The sequence below is a fragment of the Perissodus microlepis genome, chromosome 9, assembly GCF_051167445.1.
Source record: "Perissodus microlepis isolate ML-2025 ecotype Zambia chromosome 9, ASM5116744v1, whole genome shotgun sequence".
NCBI lineage: Eukaryota > Metazoa > Chordata > Actinopteri > Cichliformes > Cichlidae > Perissodus > Perissodus microlepis.
The window spans coordinates 29,975,297-29,993,023 of record NC_140469.1 but is presented as its reverse complement, the minus strand read 5'-3'; the positions used below and the strand labels follow the sequence as shown (position 1 = coordinate 29,993,023).

Genomic DNA, 17,727 nt, shown 5'->3' with positions numbered 1-17,727 from the left:
ATTAGAGTATTGCACACTACTACATGTATAATATAAGATATGCACAACATAGAAGAGTCACCTCGACGGGACAAGACTTAGCGGTTCATCTGTATCTAAAGGACAAAGGTCAATGTTTCGAGGATGTTTACATTTTGGACCGAGAAGACAGATGGTTTGAAAGAGGAGTGCAAGAAGCCATATGTGTCCACTGTGAGTGACCATCTTTGAACAGAGGCGGTGGGCTGCAACATCAACTGTCTGCAATCTTATAATCCAGTTTTGAGATCCCTTTCCAGACACCTTAACGCCCACTAAAACCTTGGCCCTTTGACCTCAGTAAATGACGATATGGTGGGGCTAGGTTTGACAATGAATTGACTGGAAACCTTTGCTCTTTGTGACCCACACCCATTTTTACACCTTGACTCGTTTGATTCGATAGAGGATCATTAGGGAGTTCATGACCCTCTTGGGGACACTGCCATAGGGTTTAAAATCTGGGACTCTCCACCGTTTGCGGTGGAAACACTCTTATTATAACCCTTTTATGTGGCATAGGTAGGAGCTCAATTTCTATTTTTATTTCAAATTTTATGAAGAGTTGTAATGCAGCCACATGAGGTTGGAAAGCAATTAAATAAACTAAGTTTAAAGTATTAGTGAAGGGAAAGAATGACTCAGCAGTACTGAACTGTGTGGACCAAAGAACAAGATAAATATTAAATCGTTTACAGGGAACTTTCTGCTTCTCTGACATTTCTTTCAGAGTATTTCCTTCTATCGAACCTTCCTGGATGTTTGTGATTCATTGTGTGCTCATCAACACAAGCGTCACTGAAAACATATACTTAAGACACTAGTGGGTTTCCACCTACAAGTGTTACAGGTATTTCAACATCAGTATCCAACTTTCTGTCACATTTGTCCCAGCCTTATGGCAGCAGCCTTATTCCGTTTGAGGAAGCTCTGGACTGTCATGATGGCGTTAAGAGAGTGTCAAGTCAAGTCAACTTTATTTATATAGCACAGTGCTGAACAGAGGGATAGTATAATCAAATTAAAAGAATTAAAATAGATAAGATAAAAAACCATTTTCAAAACAGATGTATGACATCCATGTATAAAAAAAAATCCCTTCAAGCTTCAAGCTCGGGTCCTCTACCAGGGGCCTGGGAGCTTGAGGGTCCTGCGCAGTATCTTAGCTGTTCCTAGGACTGCGCTCTTCTGGACAGAGATCTCCGATGTTGTTCCCGGGATCTGCTGGAGCCACTCGCCTAGCTTGGGAGTCACCGCACCTAGTGCTCCGATTACCACTGGGACCACCGTCACCTTCACCCTCCACATCTTCTCGAGCTCCTATCTGAGTCCTTGGTATTTCTCCAGCTTCTCGTGTTCCTTCTTCCTGATGTTGCTGTCATTCGGAACTGCTACATTGATCACTACGGCCGTCATCTTCTGTTTGTCTACCACCACTATGTCCGGTGGTTATCCACCACCATTTTGTCCGTCTGTATCTGGAAGTCCCACAGGATCTTAGCTTGGTCATTCCCTTCGGGGCATCTCCCATTTTGACCTCAGGACTTCCAGGTTATACTCGGCACAGATGTTCCTGTACACTATGCCGGCAGATTGGTTATGGCGTTCCATGTATGCCTTGCCTGCTAGCATCTGCTGTTATGTGCTGGATTGTCTCTGGGGCATCTTTACACAGCCTGCACCTGGGGTCTTGCCTGGTGTGATAGACCCCAGCCTCTATGGATCTTGTGCTCAGTGCTTCTTCCTGTGCTGCCATGATTAGTGCCTCCGTGCTGTCTTTCAGTCCAGCTTTGTCCAGCCACTGGTAGGATTTCTGGGTATCAGCCACCTCCGCTATCTGCCGGTGGTACATACCATGCAGGGGCCTGTCCTTCCATGATGGTTCCTCGCCTTCCTCCTCTTTCTTGGGTTTCTGCTGCCTGAGGTATTCACTGAGCACTCGGTCAGTTGGGGCCATCTTCGTGATGTATTTGTGGATGTTCCTTGTCTCATCCTGGACTGTGGTGCTGACACTCACCAGTCCCCGGCCTCCTTCCTTCCGCTTAGCGTACAGCCTCAGGGTGCTGGACTTGGGGTGAAACCCTCCATGCATGGTAAGGAGCTTTCTTGTCTTGATGTCAGTGGCTTCTATCTCCTCCTTTGGCCAACCTATTACCCCAGCAGGGTACCTGATCACGGGCAGGTCGTAGGTGTTGATGGCCCGGATCTTGTTCTTACCGTTCAGCTGACTCCTCAGGACTTGCCTGACCCTCTGCAGGTACTTGGTGGTTGCAGCTTTCCTAGCGGCCTCTTCATGGTTCCCATTCACCTGCGGGATCCCCAGGTACTTGTAACTGTCCTCTATGTCTGCAATGTTGCCTTCTGGTAGTTTGATCCCCTCAGTTCTGACTACCTTCCCTCTCTTTGTTACCTTTCGACTACACTTCTCCAGTCCGAACGACATTTTGATGTCATTGCTGTATATCCTGGTGGTGTGGATCAGTGAATCGATGTCTCGTTCACTCTTGGCATACAGCTTGATGTCATCCATGTACAGGAGGTGGCTGACAACTGCTCCATTCCGTAGTCGGTATCCGTAGCCAGTCTTGTCAATGATCGCACTGAGGGGGTTAAGGCCTATGCAGAACAGCAGTGGGGACAGGGCATCTCCTTGGTAGATCCCGCACTTGATGGTGACTTGTGCTATGGGCTTGGAGTTGGTCTCTAGTGTTGTACACCACATACCCATTGAGTTCCCGATGAAGGCTCTCAGGGTCCTGTTGATCTTGTACAATTGTAGGCATTCCAGGATCCAGGTGTGGGGCATTGAGTCATAGGCCTTCTTGTAATCAATCCAGGCAGTGCACAGGTTGGTCAGTCTGGTCTTGCAGTCTCGGCTGACTGCTCGGTCTACCAGTAGCTGGTGTTTTGCACCTTTGGTATTCTAGCATTTATGTTGTACCTTGTCAATCTCTAGCTGTGAGAGCAGTCCCTTCTTTCGAATGTTGGAACACTGAGCTACTAGTTGTTTCGCCGTCATTGTGGATGTTGGGTATCGAAGAATCCATAGGTCCCTCATCCTATTCATGTAACCCCTTCCGCCAGGGTTACTTGTGTAGTAGCATTCCAACAACGCCCTGTTTTCCAACAACGCCCGATGCCTTCTTGTTCCAGTAGCCCTGGTTCCTCAACACCTGACGCGGACCTTGTTGATCCGGGCCACGTCCGAGCCGGCATGCCTTCATATTTATCTGTCTCGCTCATATCTGTGGTAGGCTCGCTTAGCATAGGGGGTCTAGCCTTAGGACCTTTACTGGATACAGACGCCCCGGGCGGGAATCGAACTCGCGATCCTACGGAGCCCCTCTGATGACATGGTCCAAAAAATAAATAAATTGTGGCCACAAAATACTACTTCGTGTCCTCGAAATAGTATAACGTGCCCACAAAATACTTATTTGTGGCCACGAAATACTATTTTGAGGGCACGAAATAGGTATACCGTGCGCACAAAATGCTAATTTGTGGGCACGAATTGGGTATAACGTGGCAACGAATTACGCATTTGTGGCAACGAAATAGATAACGTGCGCACATCATATTGATACAATTCCTGGACAGCTGCGTAGAGACATAAGCATAAGAGTAGGCTAAACCTACACACCATGGACAGAGACAGTATGATTCAGTTTTATTTTAGGCTGGGAATGAGCTATAAATGCATTTTGAAAAGCCTGGCAATGCAAGGAACCATTATTACGGAGAGACATTTAAATAGGATATTGAGAGCCCAGTTGCTGTCACGGTCTGTGTGGCAGACCGTGGGTGTGTGGGGAAGGAGGACCCAAGATGCAGGACTCTGTGATGCAAACAGTGCATTTATTTACAGTGGAGTAAATAGTACACAATTCCCCGTGCATCTCCAACTCCCATGCCGTGTCTCCTTCTCAGTGCCCGTGCTCCGTGTCTCCGCTCCCGTGAAACTTGTGCTCGCTGCTCTCCCGTTCCCGCACTCCTGCTGGAAAACCACAAAGGCAGCCGTTAACCCACAACTCAACAGCGATAGACTTAGCATGCACTGACTTTGCTGGAAACACTGACGGGTAGTTACTCAACGATCCAGGGTCGAGGAGCTCTCAGCCACACTGCTTTGTAGCTCCTCTGACAAGGCTTGATCGGCGCCAGGTGTGTGTGGAGATCCTTGGGTGTGACCGGTCAACTGGCAGGGCCACACCCACCAGGCCTGAAGGTGCCTGTCACGACCGCGCCCACAAACACACACACACACACACACACACACACACACACACACACACACACACACACACACACACACACACACACACACCTGCCAAAACACAAACATGGAGTGCAGGAAAAGCAGCAGAGCAGAACACACCCATATAATATAATAATAATAATAATCATCATCATCATAGTCCATACTGCTCACGGACCCCGAGTCCCTGGAATTGGGTCCATGACAGTTGTTTTACAGGGTTACATCCTTTACATCCTGGACGCCAGGATAAATTTTATTGTCAACCAACTGCAAGGGCCTGGGAAGGATCACGGTTATCGGTCAAGTGTTTCGTGCCCACAAATTAGCATTTTGTGCGCACGTTATACCTATTTCGTGCCCTTTAAATAGTATTTCGTGGGCACAAATAAGTATTTCGTGGGCACGTTATACCCATTTTGTGCCCATGAAGTAGTATTTTGTGGCCACGATTTATTTATTTTTTGGACCATGTCATCAGAGGGGCTCCGTACGATCCTCTGCGCCAAAGGCATGTAGTCTAACCACTATATATATATATATATATATATATATATATATATATATATATATATATATATATATATATATAGGTGCATAAGAAATACAGCAAACTGTCTATACCTGAGGCCTTGGAAACTGCCAAGCAAAGACTCACAGCCTTGGCTAGCCGCTTGAGGAGGTACACCAGAGAGATAGAAGGCAGGAGAATAAACCAGCTGTTCTCCACAGAACCAGCAAAGGTGTACTCTCAGTGGCAGGGGAACAATAAGAGAACAGCACCACCAAGGCTGGAGACGGAGCAATACTGGAAGAGCATATGGGAGAAGGACGCAACCCATAACGGCAATGCTCAGTGGCTAGTGGATCTGAGGGCAGACCATAGCGACCTCCCTGAACAGGGACCAGTAACCATCACAGTGGCAGATATCCAAGAAAGGGTCTCCAGTATGAAGAGTTGGACAGCACCAGGGCCCGACATGGTTCACGCCTACTGGCTGAAGAAGCTGACTGCACTCCACGAGCGTCTGGCAGCACAAATGAACCAGCTGCTAGTTAACGAGAGACACCCGGAATGGCTAACCGAAGGTCGAACGGTCCTGATCCCCAAGGACCCCAAGAAGGGACCGGTCCCATCCAACTACCGACCAATAACCTGCCTCAGTACTACATAGAAGCTCCTGTCAGGCATCATATCGGCTAAGATGAACAGGCACATGGGTCAATACATGAGTGGGGCACAGAAAGGGATTGGCAAGAATACCAGAGGTGCAAAACACCAGCTACTGGTAGACAGAACAGTCAGCCGAGACTGCAAGACCAGACTGACCAACCTGTGCACTGCCTGGATTGATTACAAGAAGGCCTATGACTCAATGCCCCACAGCTGGATCCTGGAATGCTTAGAATTGTACAAGATCAACAGGACCCTAAGAGCCTTCATCAGGAACTCAATGGGGATGTGGCGTACAACACTAGAGGCCAACTCCAAGCCCATAGCACAAGTCACCATCAAGTGCGGGATCTACCAAGGAGATGCTCTGTCCCCACTGCTGTTCTGCATAGGCCTGAACCCCCTCAGTGAGATTATTAACAAGACTGGCTACGGATACCGACTACGGAACGGAGCAGTTGTCAGCCACCTCCTGTACATGGATGACATCAAGCTGTATGCCAAGAGTGAACGAGACATCGATTCACTGATCCACACTACCAGGATATACAGCAATGACATTGGAATGTCGTTCGGACTGGAGAAGTGTAGTCGAATGGTAACGAAGAGAGGGAAGGTAGTCAGAACTGAGGGGATTGAACTACCAGAAGGCAACATTGCAGACATAGAGGACAGTTACAAGTACCTGGGGATCCCGCAGGCGAATGGGAACCATGAAGAGGCCGCTAGAAAGGCTGCAACCACCAAGTACCTGCAGAGGGTCAGGCAAGTCCTGAGGAGTCAGCTGAACGGTAAGAACAAGATCCGGGCCATCAACACCTACGCCCTGCCCGTGATCAGGTACCCTGCTGGGGTAATAGGCTGGCCAAAGGAGGAGATAGAAGCCACTGACATAAAGACAAGAAAGCTCCTTACCATGCATGGAGGGTTTCACCCCAAGTCCAGCACCCTGAGGCTGTACGCTAAGCGGAAGGAAGGGGGCCGGGGACTGGTGAGTGTCAGCACCACAGTCCAGGATGAGACAACGAACATCCAAGAATACATTGGGAAGATGGCCCCAACTGACCGAGTGCTCAGTGAATACCTCAGGCAGCAGAAACCCAAGAAAGAGGAGGGAGACGAGGAACCATCATGGAAGGACAGGCCCCTGCACGGTATGTACCACCGGCAGATAGAGGAGGTGGCTGACATCCAGAAATCCTACCAGTGGCTGGACAAAGCTGGACTGAAAGACAGCACAGAGGCACTAATCATGGCAGCACAAGAACAAGCTCTGAGTACAAGATCCATAGAGGCTGGGGTCTATCACACCAGGCAAGACCCCAGGTGCAGGCTGTGTAAAGATGCTCCAGAGACAATCCAGCACATAACAGCAGGGTGCAAGATGCTAGCAGGCAAGGCATACATGGAACGCCATAACCAAGTGGCCGGCATAGTGTACAGGAACATCTGTGCCGAGTATAACCTGGAAGTCCCGAGGTCAAAATGGGAGATGCCCCCAAGGGTGGTGGAGAATGACCGAGCTAAGATCCTGTGGGACTTCCAGATACAGACGGACAAAATGGTGGTGGCTAACCAACCGGACATAGTGGTGGTAGACAAACAGAAGAAGACGGCCGTAGTGATCGATGTAGCGGTTCCGAATGACAGCAATATCAGGAAGAAGGAACACGAGAAGCTGGAGAAATACCAAGGGCTCAGAGAAGAGCTCGAGAGGATGTGGAGGGTGAAGGTGACGGTGGTCCCCGTGGTAATCGGAGCACTAGGTGCGGTGACTCCCAAGCTAGGCGAGTGGCTCCAGCAGATCCCGGGAACAACATCGGAGATCTCTGTCCAGAAGAGCGCAGTCCTAGGAACAGCTAAGATACTGCGCAGGACCCTCAAGCTCCCAGGCCTCTGGTAGAGGACCCGAGCTTGAAGGATAAACCGCCCGCAGGGGCGAGATGGGTGTTTTTTTTTTTTTTTATATATATATACAGAGGCAGACTCTTATATACACTTATTTGTAGAAATATATATGTACATGCACATATGCACATTCATGTACAAAAGTGTACACAGTCACACAGAAGTACACATACGTGAACATAAATTACGTATACGTATACCCATGCATACATTATCCAATGAGATAAAAGACTAGAATAGCTAAAACTGAATAAAAGTGGTGTCAGAGAGATCTGAAAGCATTTGAAAATAGGTAGGTCTTCAAATTTGATTTAAAGATTTCCAAAGAGGGAGGGAATTTTATAAAAGAGGGAAGACTGTTCCAGAGTCTCGAGAGGTGTTAAAAGATCTTAGAGTAGATCTTACTCAGCTGAGCTGGCTGTATAGTTACAGGTTCATTGTGTCCAATCCAGAGCATCTCAGGTGATTCCAAAAAGTTGATTCTGTTCATCTGGATGTAGCGTTTTCAGTGGTAGAAAGGTTTCGTCACTCATACTAGTGACACGTCGGTCGCGAACGAAACGGCTCTTAGAGCCGACTCTTTGACGTGAACGACGCGAGCCGGCTCCTTATTGGGAGCTGTGTTTTTTTCTCTTTCTCTCACCCTCTCTCTCGCACTTTTTTTCCGCTTCACTCCGCACGCGAGTCTTGTGCTTTGTGCTGGGAAGAGGGGGGAGGGGCGGTAGTTACACTCGCAGTAGCACAGGAATAGAGCGGGAGGGAAAGAGAGAGAAAGAGAGCCAGGGACAACAACGTCACATTAGAAAGGTATAGTAATTAGTGATGTGCGATACCACTGATTTCCTTTCCGATCCGATACCAAGTAATATTCAGGGTGGTATCGACGATACTGATCCAATACCGATACTTTGTACAAAAACGTATTTTATTTATTGTATCTCAAATTATAGCATCATAATGATTACAGGACATCAGATTACTTGTTCTTATCACTTAATAATGCAGAGTTCATCATATAGAAATAAAAAACTGAAGTTGTGCGCATTTTGAACACCTTGCCTGCCTGCAGCACTAAAGGACTCCGTGAGAGACGTCTGTCTCGCCCTAGCAGCACCTGTCCCTCTCCTCCTCTTCAGTTCGCCTCAACATACGCTCGTCATATTCTGTGATATGATTTACTCTGAGGTGTTTGACAAGGTTAGTGATGTTGCCACAACCATACATGCCAACCCTCCCGATTTTTCCGGGAGTATCCCGAATTTCAGTGCCCCCCCCCCGAAAATCTCCCGGAGCCACCATTCTCCCAAATTTCTCCCGATTTTCCACCTGGACAACAAAATTGAAAAACCATGTTGCAGAATTCATAGCGTGGCCCAGCCAATTCCAGTTTCCACCAATGGTGGCAGGTACTTAGTTTTAATATTACTCTTATTTCTCTTTCTGGGTCGCAAAAAAACTTTTAACATATTTTCAGGTGAGAATGTAGCTGTGTAAACTTCAAATATCTGAGCCGATCGACACATCGTCTTCAAACCCCCGCGGTCTTTCATTACTCGGGTTAAACATGATATATAAGTCACTTTGATAACTTAAAAATGTTATTGTTTGGCTTTTTCAGTGTTTTATTTGTTCATGAGTAAATCAGTTTGGCTGAGTTATTAGATTAGATTAAATTAAATTTAACTTTTTTAATCCCTCGGGAGGGTTCCTCCGGGGTTTTCACACAGCTGAATAAACGTCAAACAGAAAACTAATTAAACAAAGTGTGAGACGGTCGAGAGTTTACGTCAGCGCCCTGTTATATTTTAGATAGCAAGGAGCAGACGGCAGAGTTTCACTCCACTCCACTCACCGCTCGTGGCGTACTACCCGGCTTTCTTTAGACCGCGAAGGCCGGGTCCTCAGGTGGAAGCAGCCTCTGAATTCGGACACCCCCGCTGTTTCCGGGTCGGCCAATAACAACGGTGACATTTGACGTATTTTACCCGATAAATAAACCCTGTAAAATGTATTTTTAATGTCTCCCTAATTCTGAGGTCTCAAGGTTGGCAAGTATGGCCACTACACCTCACTTTTTTGCCACATGTATTGCAAACCACGTCTCAGCTGTTTGTGGAGGTAAAATACGTCCGCACATGACTCCAATTACGCTCAGCCATTGTTGTGAGTGCGCACGCCAAGGGGCTGCGAGACTTTTATACAGCCATATTTCGCACATGACTATGAAAGGCGGAAGAGGAAGTAGTTCCTTTGAATGTAGACAATCCGAATGTTATAGTTTCTTTCCACTGTGTTCCTGTTAATGATAAACTACAAATTTACCCTAAATTACTAAAATATCGATATTTTAATGTGAGAATCGATTCTAGAACATAAATGATTGGTATCGGAGGAATCGATATTTCAGGATCGATCCGCACATCACTAATAGTAATGATCCACAACTATTTTCAGTTGCGGATGATAAAGGATTCAGAAAGTTTATTCATGCAGGCCCATATGACAGAGAATATGCATCTTCTTTTTGTTTTCATATTTTTTTCATATTTATATTTAATTGTGTTGTGGTTTGCAGTGTTTTGTGTTGTTTCACTTTAAATTTGTTTAAAAGGAAAAAGCAGAAAATTTAAATAGTTAAAAGTTGAAATGTAAATAGTTGGTTTTTGTATTATATGATTTATTTATTACATTTTATGTGGCGTGAATAAATAAAAGTATATTTACGGTGGCCCCTAGAGACAAAGCACATACAAACTCCAAAACACATACGAACTCCAAAACACGTAAAAACTCCGAAGCACGTACAAACACCGAAGCACGTATAAACTCCAAAACATGTACAAAACACAACAGAAGTGCTCTAGAATGCTAAGTGCAGTGTCAAGCTTTTGTTACCTAGTGGCTACACAAGCCAGGAAGTACCAACGACCAGATTTGGTGTGTGGTAGTAACAGGTAAATGAAATTTTTTTTTAAATGATTTTAATATATATATGTGTGCTTGTGTATAAATACACAAACAATACACATATGCTTTCAACTGTGTAATTTAAGTGATCTAGGTAGCTCTGTTTTGGAAGTTCAGTTAATGCTAGACATGTGTTTTAGAGTTTGTACGTGCTTTGTCTCTAGGGGCCACCGTAAATATTTATATATAAACATATATAAATAAAACCACTTTTTTTTACATTAGTAATTCCTTTTGTGCATAATTTTATATTGTTGTTAATAATTAATTAATTAAAGCAACAAAACAACCTGAAGAGCCGGTTGGGAGCCGAAAGAGTCGGTTCTTTTTAGTGAGCCGAGCCGAAAGAGCCGGTTCTCTAAAAAGAGCCGGAAATCCCATCACTAGCTCATACAAGTGACTTTTTCAGTCTCAGCTGACTGCAGTTTTCCCCAACCTTATAAACAGTACATTTGCATAATGACTGAAGCTAGCACCACTGAAAGAACAGTGGGATGTGAGGTCAGTTTCTTCATCATTAATATGCAAAGTGCCATGACCACTGACCAACAACCACTGATAAAAGACGATTGATCACTGATCAGTGACCATCAATCAATGGCCATGAGTATCATTCACAGAGAGTTGGGGAATGGCTGCAATCACAGCATTGTAAGATAGTGAAAGATGCATCTTTAGGCCCCCTCCTCGATTCAAAAATGGACCTTCCCTTTTCACATAAATGGCCTCCGCTCAAACCAGTATGTGTGCAATGTCTGAAGTTTAGTCTCCGACAAGTGAAATGTTCAGCTGGCTTAAGATCAGGTGACTGATTTGGTCATTCTTTACTTTAATAAACTGCTTTGGCCATATGTTTTGGGTCGTTTTCCATCTGCTTTATGAAATACCAGCCAATCAATTTGATTGCATTTAGCTGGATTTGAGCAGACAGTATGTCTCTGAACACCTCAGGAGTTCATTGTGTTGCTTCTGTCATGTGTCACATCATGAATAAACTTTAGCGTCCCAGTGCAACTGGCAGCCATGCACGCCCAAGCCATCACACTGCCTGTGCTGTGTTTTACAGTTGCTTTGGTATGCTTTGGATCATGAGCTGTTTCACACCTTCTCAGTACTTTTTTCTTGCCACATTTCTAGTAGAGGTTGATCTTGGTTTTATCTATCATAAGAATGTTTTTCCCAAACTGTACTGGCTTTTTTAGATTTTTTTGTTTTTAGCAAAGTCCAATCTAGCCTGTCTATTCTTGAGTTTTATGAGTGGCTTTCACCTTTCAGTGAACCGTCTTATTTACTTTCATGCCGTGTCGTCTTTATGGTAGACTTTTATATCCATACGCCTACCTCTTGGAGAGTGTTGTTCACTTGTTTGGCTGTTGTGAAGGGGTTTCTTTTCATCATGGAAATGAGTCTGGGATCATCCACCACTGTTGTCTTCTGTGGACGTGCAGGTCTGAGTTTACCAGTGCCGTGTGTCTTTCTCAGGATGTTCCACACTGTAGATTTTGCCACTCCTAATATTGTAGCAATTTCGCTGATGTTTTTTTTCTGCTTAAGGATGGCTTGTTTCACCTGCATGGAGAGCTTCTTGACTATATGTTGTCTGTTCACAACAAAATCATCCAAATGGAAGCACTACACCTCAGATCAACTCCCGACCTTTTGTCTGCTCAATTAATAATGAAATAAGGAAGGAATTTCAAACACCTGCCCATGAAATAGCCTTTGTCAATTGCCAATTGTCCAATTACTTTTGTCCCTTTAAAAAGTGGGTGACACATGTTAATTAGCTGAAAATCCTAAACCCAATTTGAATGTGGATACCCTCAAATGAAAGCTGACATGGACTGCATGTCCATTATATAACTATAATTGGAAAATGTTTCGATAAATAGGTGAAAAACAAAACTTATGGTACTAATTTACATATACCAAATTATTTGTGATTATTATTATTATTATTATTATTATTATTATTATTAATTAAATGATTTATTTATTTAAATTTAACCAGGAACTGAGCTTTCAAAATATATAATCTCTCTGTCCTGGGCGGCCATGGTAAACATCCTGGGAAAACTATTCCAAGTATTAAGTATTAACAGTAAGGACAACATTTTCGCGTAATATTTGGTTACCTCTCTTTACATGAATACCTATTGTGTGTCAAAGCACTGAGTTTTGTGTAATATTTCAATATCTTAGTGTGTGATAGATCTGCCTGGTAAAAATACTGGAAACCAAAGAAACACTAGGTGCATGAAATAACTTGAGTTTAATAAATTCAGCATTTATTTGATTCTATTACACTCTAATGAGCATAACTATGTGAGGAAGTCAGTAGTTTGTTTAACAAAAAGTTGAAAAACTCTTTAAAATAACCATATTTTAAAAATGAAACTCTTCTTGTTTAAATGCTGCTGTAGTAAATAAAATATAGAAGGCAACTGTTTTGTTATAATCTGTCACTTCAATTTGCAGAATAACTTTCACCCTCTAAATTATTCATAGCTTTACAGAAAAAAGGCCAAATGTCTAAGCACATGATTTTATCTATATTGTCTGTTATTCTAACAGCCTGATCACCGTGTCAATCAGATTTTCCACTTGCTGTGAACTTGACCTGCTGTTCTCAAAGAGAACACACCTGTTTCCACACTTTTCAACTATTTCTCTCAGACCAGGTTGGCAGGAGTGAAGGAAATCCTTCAAGGTGATTTCTGCCTGCTGCAGGTCGCCTCCTCGTGTGAACAGGATGATTGTTTTTTCTTTAACTTTACTCCCAAAATCTTTTTCTAACTTTTCCATAATGTCTCTCTCACCATCTGTAAATCTGCTCACATGCATCACAAGTACATACACACAGGGTTCTGACCCACAGAGCTGTTTACACTGTTTTACATGTTTGTCCGTGACTGATGCTTCAATGTCATCATCAAAGATGTCTGGGCTATCAATCACACGTACACGTAAGTCATTCATCTCAGTTTCTGCCACCTGGAATTCTGTGGTGACCGGCTTTGAACTGGGTTTAGACATGAAGCTCTTCTTTCCGAGGATGGTGTTTCCACTTGCACTCTTTCCAGTTCCAGCCATTCCCAGTAGAACAAGGTTCACTGTGGTGATAGCACGCTTTCCTGTATTGATATGTACAAATAATAATGGAAAGAAATCAGTTGGTATCCTACCTTAACAATGAATAAATGACAAAGTAAACATGTATGGTTTGTTTAAATTCAGCTACATTGTAAAAACATGCATCTTACTTTTTAAACTCTTCTTGGTGTCTGTAAATAATTCTTTGCTAAAACTGCCAACTGAATTAAAAGGGCATAAAAGAATTTTGTCAGTTTTTAATAAAACATCTGGGATCATGTGAAATATTCTCATTCACTGAACAGCACAACTTTTTGTATTTGTTGGTAAGACGCGCCTGAGAGAGATGTGAGTTTACCTGGCTTTGTCATGTCAGTGTGTGATCTGGACATTGTTTGTGATTCATAGTCAAACCTGTAATTTTGTTACAGAGCAATTATAAACTCAGCAGGCAGCTGTTTACTGTTTTATAAAAACTTAATTATTTTTATAACAATAATAAAAATGCAAACCTTCTCTATAAAATACAAACATACATTTTATAGTATCTGTGTACACAGCTAAAATAAAGAAAATACTTCAAATTGTGTTTCCATGAAGTTAACAGTCACAGTTCAACAAGTCTCAAATTTCACCTTTACCTCTTAGAGCCTGGCACCAGTAGTCTGTGTTTAGCCAGTTTGTCCAGTTCACTGAAAAGCTGCTGGATGGTGCAGGATGTGAAACAGTAATCTGAGGGTTCACATGTCAGTGGCAGCACGATTGTGAACTCTTCTCTTGGTTTTCCAGTTTTCTTACTCAAATCTTCTATTTGCTTCCCCACATCTTCTGGTGAAAACCCATCCTCTACCACCAACAAACACATCTCACTGTGGGAATTCTCAGAAAATAGTTCCTGTATGTCATCACAGAATAAGTACAAGTCAGGTGTACATGTGATCTCATATGTATAATTCTCATATATCTCGATGTTTTTGAGAATCTTTCTCGTGGGTAGCACAGATAAATCTTTCCCCAGGATGTTGGTTATTAGGGCTTTCTTCAAAGACTCTGTTTTTCCAAAGACAACAACTGAAATCTTGTCTGTAAAAATAGTGAATCACAGTTTAATTTTTTGATAGTAACAACACTATATATAAAATTTAAACATGTGATTTCAATAAATATTTAGTAGATATAAAAGTGTTGCTTTTACTTGGATTATGCTTTTTAAAAATATAACATTACAGAAACAGTGACAGTAAACTTACTATGAGACATGGTTCTGTCTGCTGCAGGCAGAGGCTGTGTGGATGTCTGCAGGCTGTGACACTCTCTGTTTGTTTTATATGAACCAGTTATGCAAATGCTGGAGGTGTGTCAAAGTCGGCAAATACTTTCTTAGCAGTGCAGCAACAAGACTGAAAAAAAAATTAACACAGCCTTGAGATGACAACATCTGTGATATTGTGGGGAGAAAACCCCAGTTACATGACGCCCTATGAGCAAGCACTCTGTGACAATGGAAGTAAAAACTTGTTTGTAACAGGGGAAAAGAGTGTAATTCTGTTCAACGTGATAAGAAGAAGTCAAAGTTGAAATTATGAAAAGTGAAGTGAATTATGTTGTATAAATGTGACTATTGTAATAAAAAAAACAAAACCTTTTGCTACAGCGATGAAGGGAGGAGGGGGAGAGAGAACAGTAAGATAAGCTCAAATCAGATGATGTCACAATAGATGATTGGATACTGGTAACACTGGATGTTGGATGAACAAAGACCCTCTGCAGATAAAAATTAGTTTCACTGGGTCATCGCAGACGAGTCAAGGACTCTGGTTCACACAGTGCATTTTTGCAGCAAGAAACAGTGGATTGTCTTCTTTTTCCAACCCACTGTGGTTCTCTCTCTGTCTCACTAAAACCTAATAGAAACCATCTGTAGGTATTTAGCAACAGTTTAGATTTAATTATTTAAAATTTACTTAATAAAGTGTCCTATCTTCAATTAAAGTCACAATTAAAAGTTTATTTTGTGGACATTTCCTGTTTTTGATATGACTATTCGCATCCACCTTATTGAGGTTCTTATAGGTTCTTATAGCTTCTAAAAATTCAGGTCCCTGGGGCTTATTTCCCAGGCCAAAAAAATGAATCCTTCAAAACATTTCCAAGTGCCATAGATCATTAGGGGGGAGCTACCATCAGTTTCTGTTAATCAGTCGTGGTAAAACCCCATAGATCAAAGACTCAGATCCTTTAAACAGAGAGCCGGTCGAGACTTCTGTACAGAGGTTCTGCACAAATTCTACACAAAGACTTTAAAGTTCTTAGTGAGTTCATGGAGTAGTGTTTCCAGGCATCCCAAAGAAGGCATAAAAGGCCCTGGAAACAATGGTGAGAGAGTTTGAGACCCACCTGAATCTCCCAGAGGGCACTTTCCATTGTGGTCATTGTTTGAAAGGTCAATGAGCTGATGCACGCAGAACCAGACCAAGTGCATCCAAATTCATACACATAAAACAGAAAGAGGTGGCGAAGAGCTATTTTACCAGAGAGATCCAAGAGAGACTCCAGGTCCTGTTCCCGATACGCAAAAAGTTGTGGTAAGCTGTACATCAACAGGCAGCTTGAGTGCAACAAGAACACCACAGTATGCCTGCATTAATCCTGAATTGATTTGAGGTTACTTTGGAATGGTTCTTTGGTGGCTGCACTGCTTTATTTGACGTGTCTATTTTCATTACCCTGAGGTTTGTTACATGGAATACATGGAGTTGGTTCCAGGAAAAGACTTATTGATTAAATGACTTACAGGCAGACATTGTCTTTCTACAGGAAGCTCATATGTCCAAGTCATCTGCACACACATCCACCTTACCAAAGTTCCCTCACACCTTTTACAATATAGCTCAAGGAGGTGTAGCTATATTGACAGTGTTGGGGAGTAACAGAATACACGTTCTGTTGTTACGTATTTAAAATACAAAATATGAGTAACTGTTACAGTTACTGTTTTAACTTGCTTAAAGAAACATATTTAACATATTTCAACGATGTCTTCTCTGTGCGGTTAATGAATTGTGAAATAAAATATGTCATATAGCCTTTTACAAGTCAACAATTGCAAAAAATAACTTAAAAGCCTCTGGAATTAAATAATGGTACAGAAATAATGCCTCATCTGCATAAGAAAAATTACCAGTACTGGGTTGGTACGAGGGAAATTTATTTTCCAGTTCGTCTGAAATAATGGACTTTCTTTTAGAGATCTTTTAAACATCATTAGGCGCGTTGCTGCATGCTGTCTGTCCCGTTTGTGAGCGCAGAACAAGCACTCACAAAGCATCAACTCGGGGATGACGTCACACATATCTGTCGGAATATAGGGAAACCTGGGCATTTTTATCAAAACGTGAAAAGAGGACATGTCCGGGGAAAAGAGACGGTTGGTCACCCTAGGTTGTCTGCTATCTATTTCTGGTAATTCCACACTGGTGGAAACCCAAATAAAACACACATTAAGAGGCTCTAAAGCCTGGGTCTCAATCTTGCAACCTCTACTTGCGACCCGCCTAGTGACGTGAAGAAATATTTTTAAAAATTATTGTTCAAAACATTATTTAATATAAAGGCAATAGGCAGAGTGTTACAGGCATAGCCCTAAAGAATGTAGCCTCATGGGCAGTGTAGCCCAGTTGTAAGTAATCTATTGAGACTCGACTGCACACTGTGTTTGTGTTTTCCTCCGAAACAGTAAGTTCAGTTGGAGCCTTTCAACGCCTCTCTCTGTCTCTCGCTAGCAAAGTTGACCCAGAGAACAAAGTAAAGCTAGTTTTTGGTTACGAGCCCGACACGAACCCGACGTAATAGGCAGAGGTCTCTTTACTACGGTTCGGAGCCGCGGACCTGTTTTATATATGCGTGGAATCGTTTTCTATACATATAATTTTCTATATGAAAGCTGAGACTCTACACATTATATCCATGTCCATTATATAACTACAAATGGAATAGGTTTAAGTAGGTTTAAGTAGACAGGTAAAAAAGATAAAAATAAATAAATAAATATGTATTTCCAAATACATATGGAACTAACTGTATGGACCAAATTGACGACTCCTCCTCCTTTTTTCATCACTTCTTTTCTTCACTTTTGGATCACTCTGAAACCACACTTATAATAGGAGGAGACTTCAATCTGGTATTGAATCTAGAAATTGACAGTTTCAGTGAGTCAAAAGAAGTGCCAGACTGCAGACATTCTTAAACAACATGTGAGTGATTTAGGTCTTTGTGATGCTTGGTGTTCATCTCTCAGGGATTACAC

At 42.8% G+C, this 17,727-nt stretch overlaps 1 protein-coding gene across 1 annotated transcript; it reads right to left on the bottom strand.

Moving 5' to 3' along the window:
* Positions 1-12,660: 12,660 nt before the first annotated feature.
* LOC146380784 (GTPase IMAP family member 7-like) lies at positions 12,661-14,495 on the bottom strand. The gene is made up of 4 exons (XM_084940171.1): positions 14,060-14,495; positions 13,777-13,832; positions 13,589-13,639; positions 12,661-13,459 (listed from the first exon to the last, which is right to left on the bottom strand). The coding sequence occupies exons 1-4, from the start codon at positions 14,281-14,283 to the stop codon at positions 12,888-12,890; spliced, it is 903 nt and encodes a 300-aa protein (XP_084796297.1). The 5' UTR covers positions 14,284-14,495; the 3' UTR covers positions 12,661-12,887.
* Between the last annotated feature and the right edge of the window lie 3,232 nt (positions 14,496-17,727).

Coding starts and splice junctions, on each gene's coding strand:
- LOC146380784 (XM_084940171.1), bottom strand. CDS start 14,283: ATGTGTTTGTTGGTGGTAGAGGATGGGTTTTCACCAGAAGATGTGGGG. Junction 13,833..14,059: donor CTGGTGCCAGGCTCTAAGAG/GTAAAGGTGAAA, acceptor ACAAAATTACAG/GTTTGACTATGAATCACAAA. Junction 13,640..13,776: donor CACTGACATGACAAAGCCAG/GTAAACTCACAT, acceptor CTTTTAATTCAG/TTGGCAGTTTTAGCAAAGAA.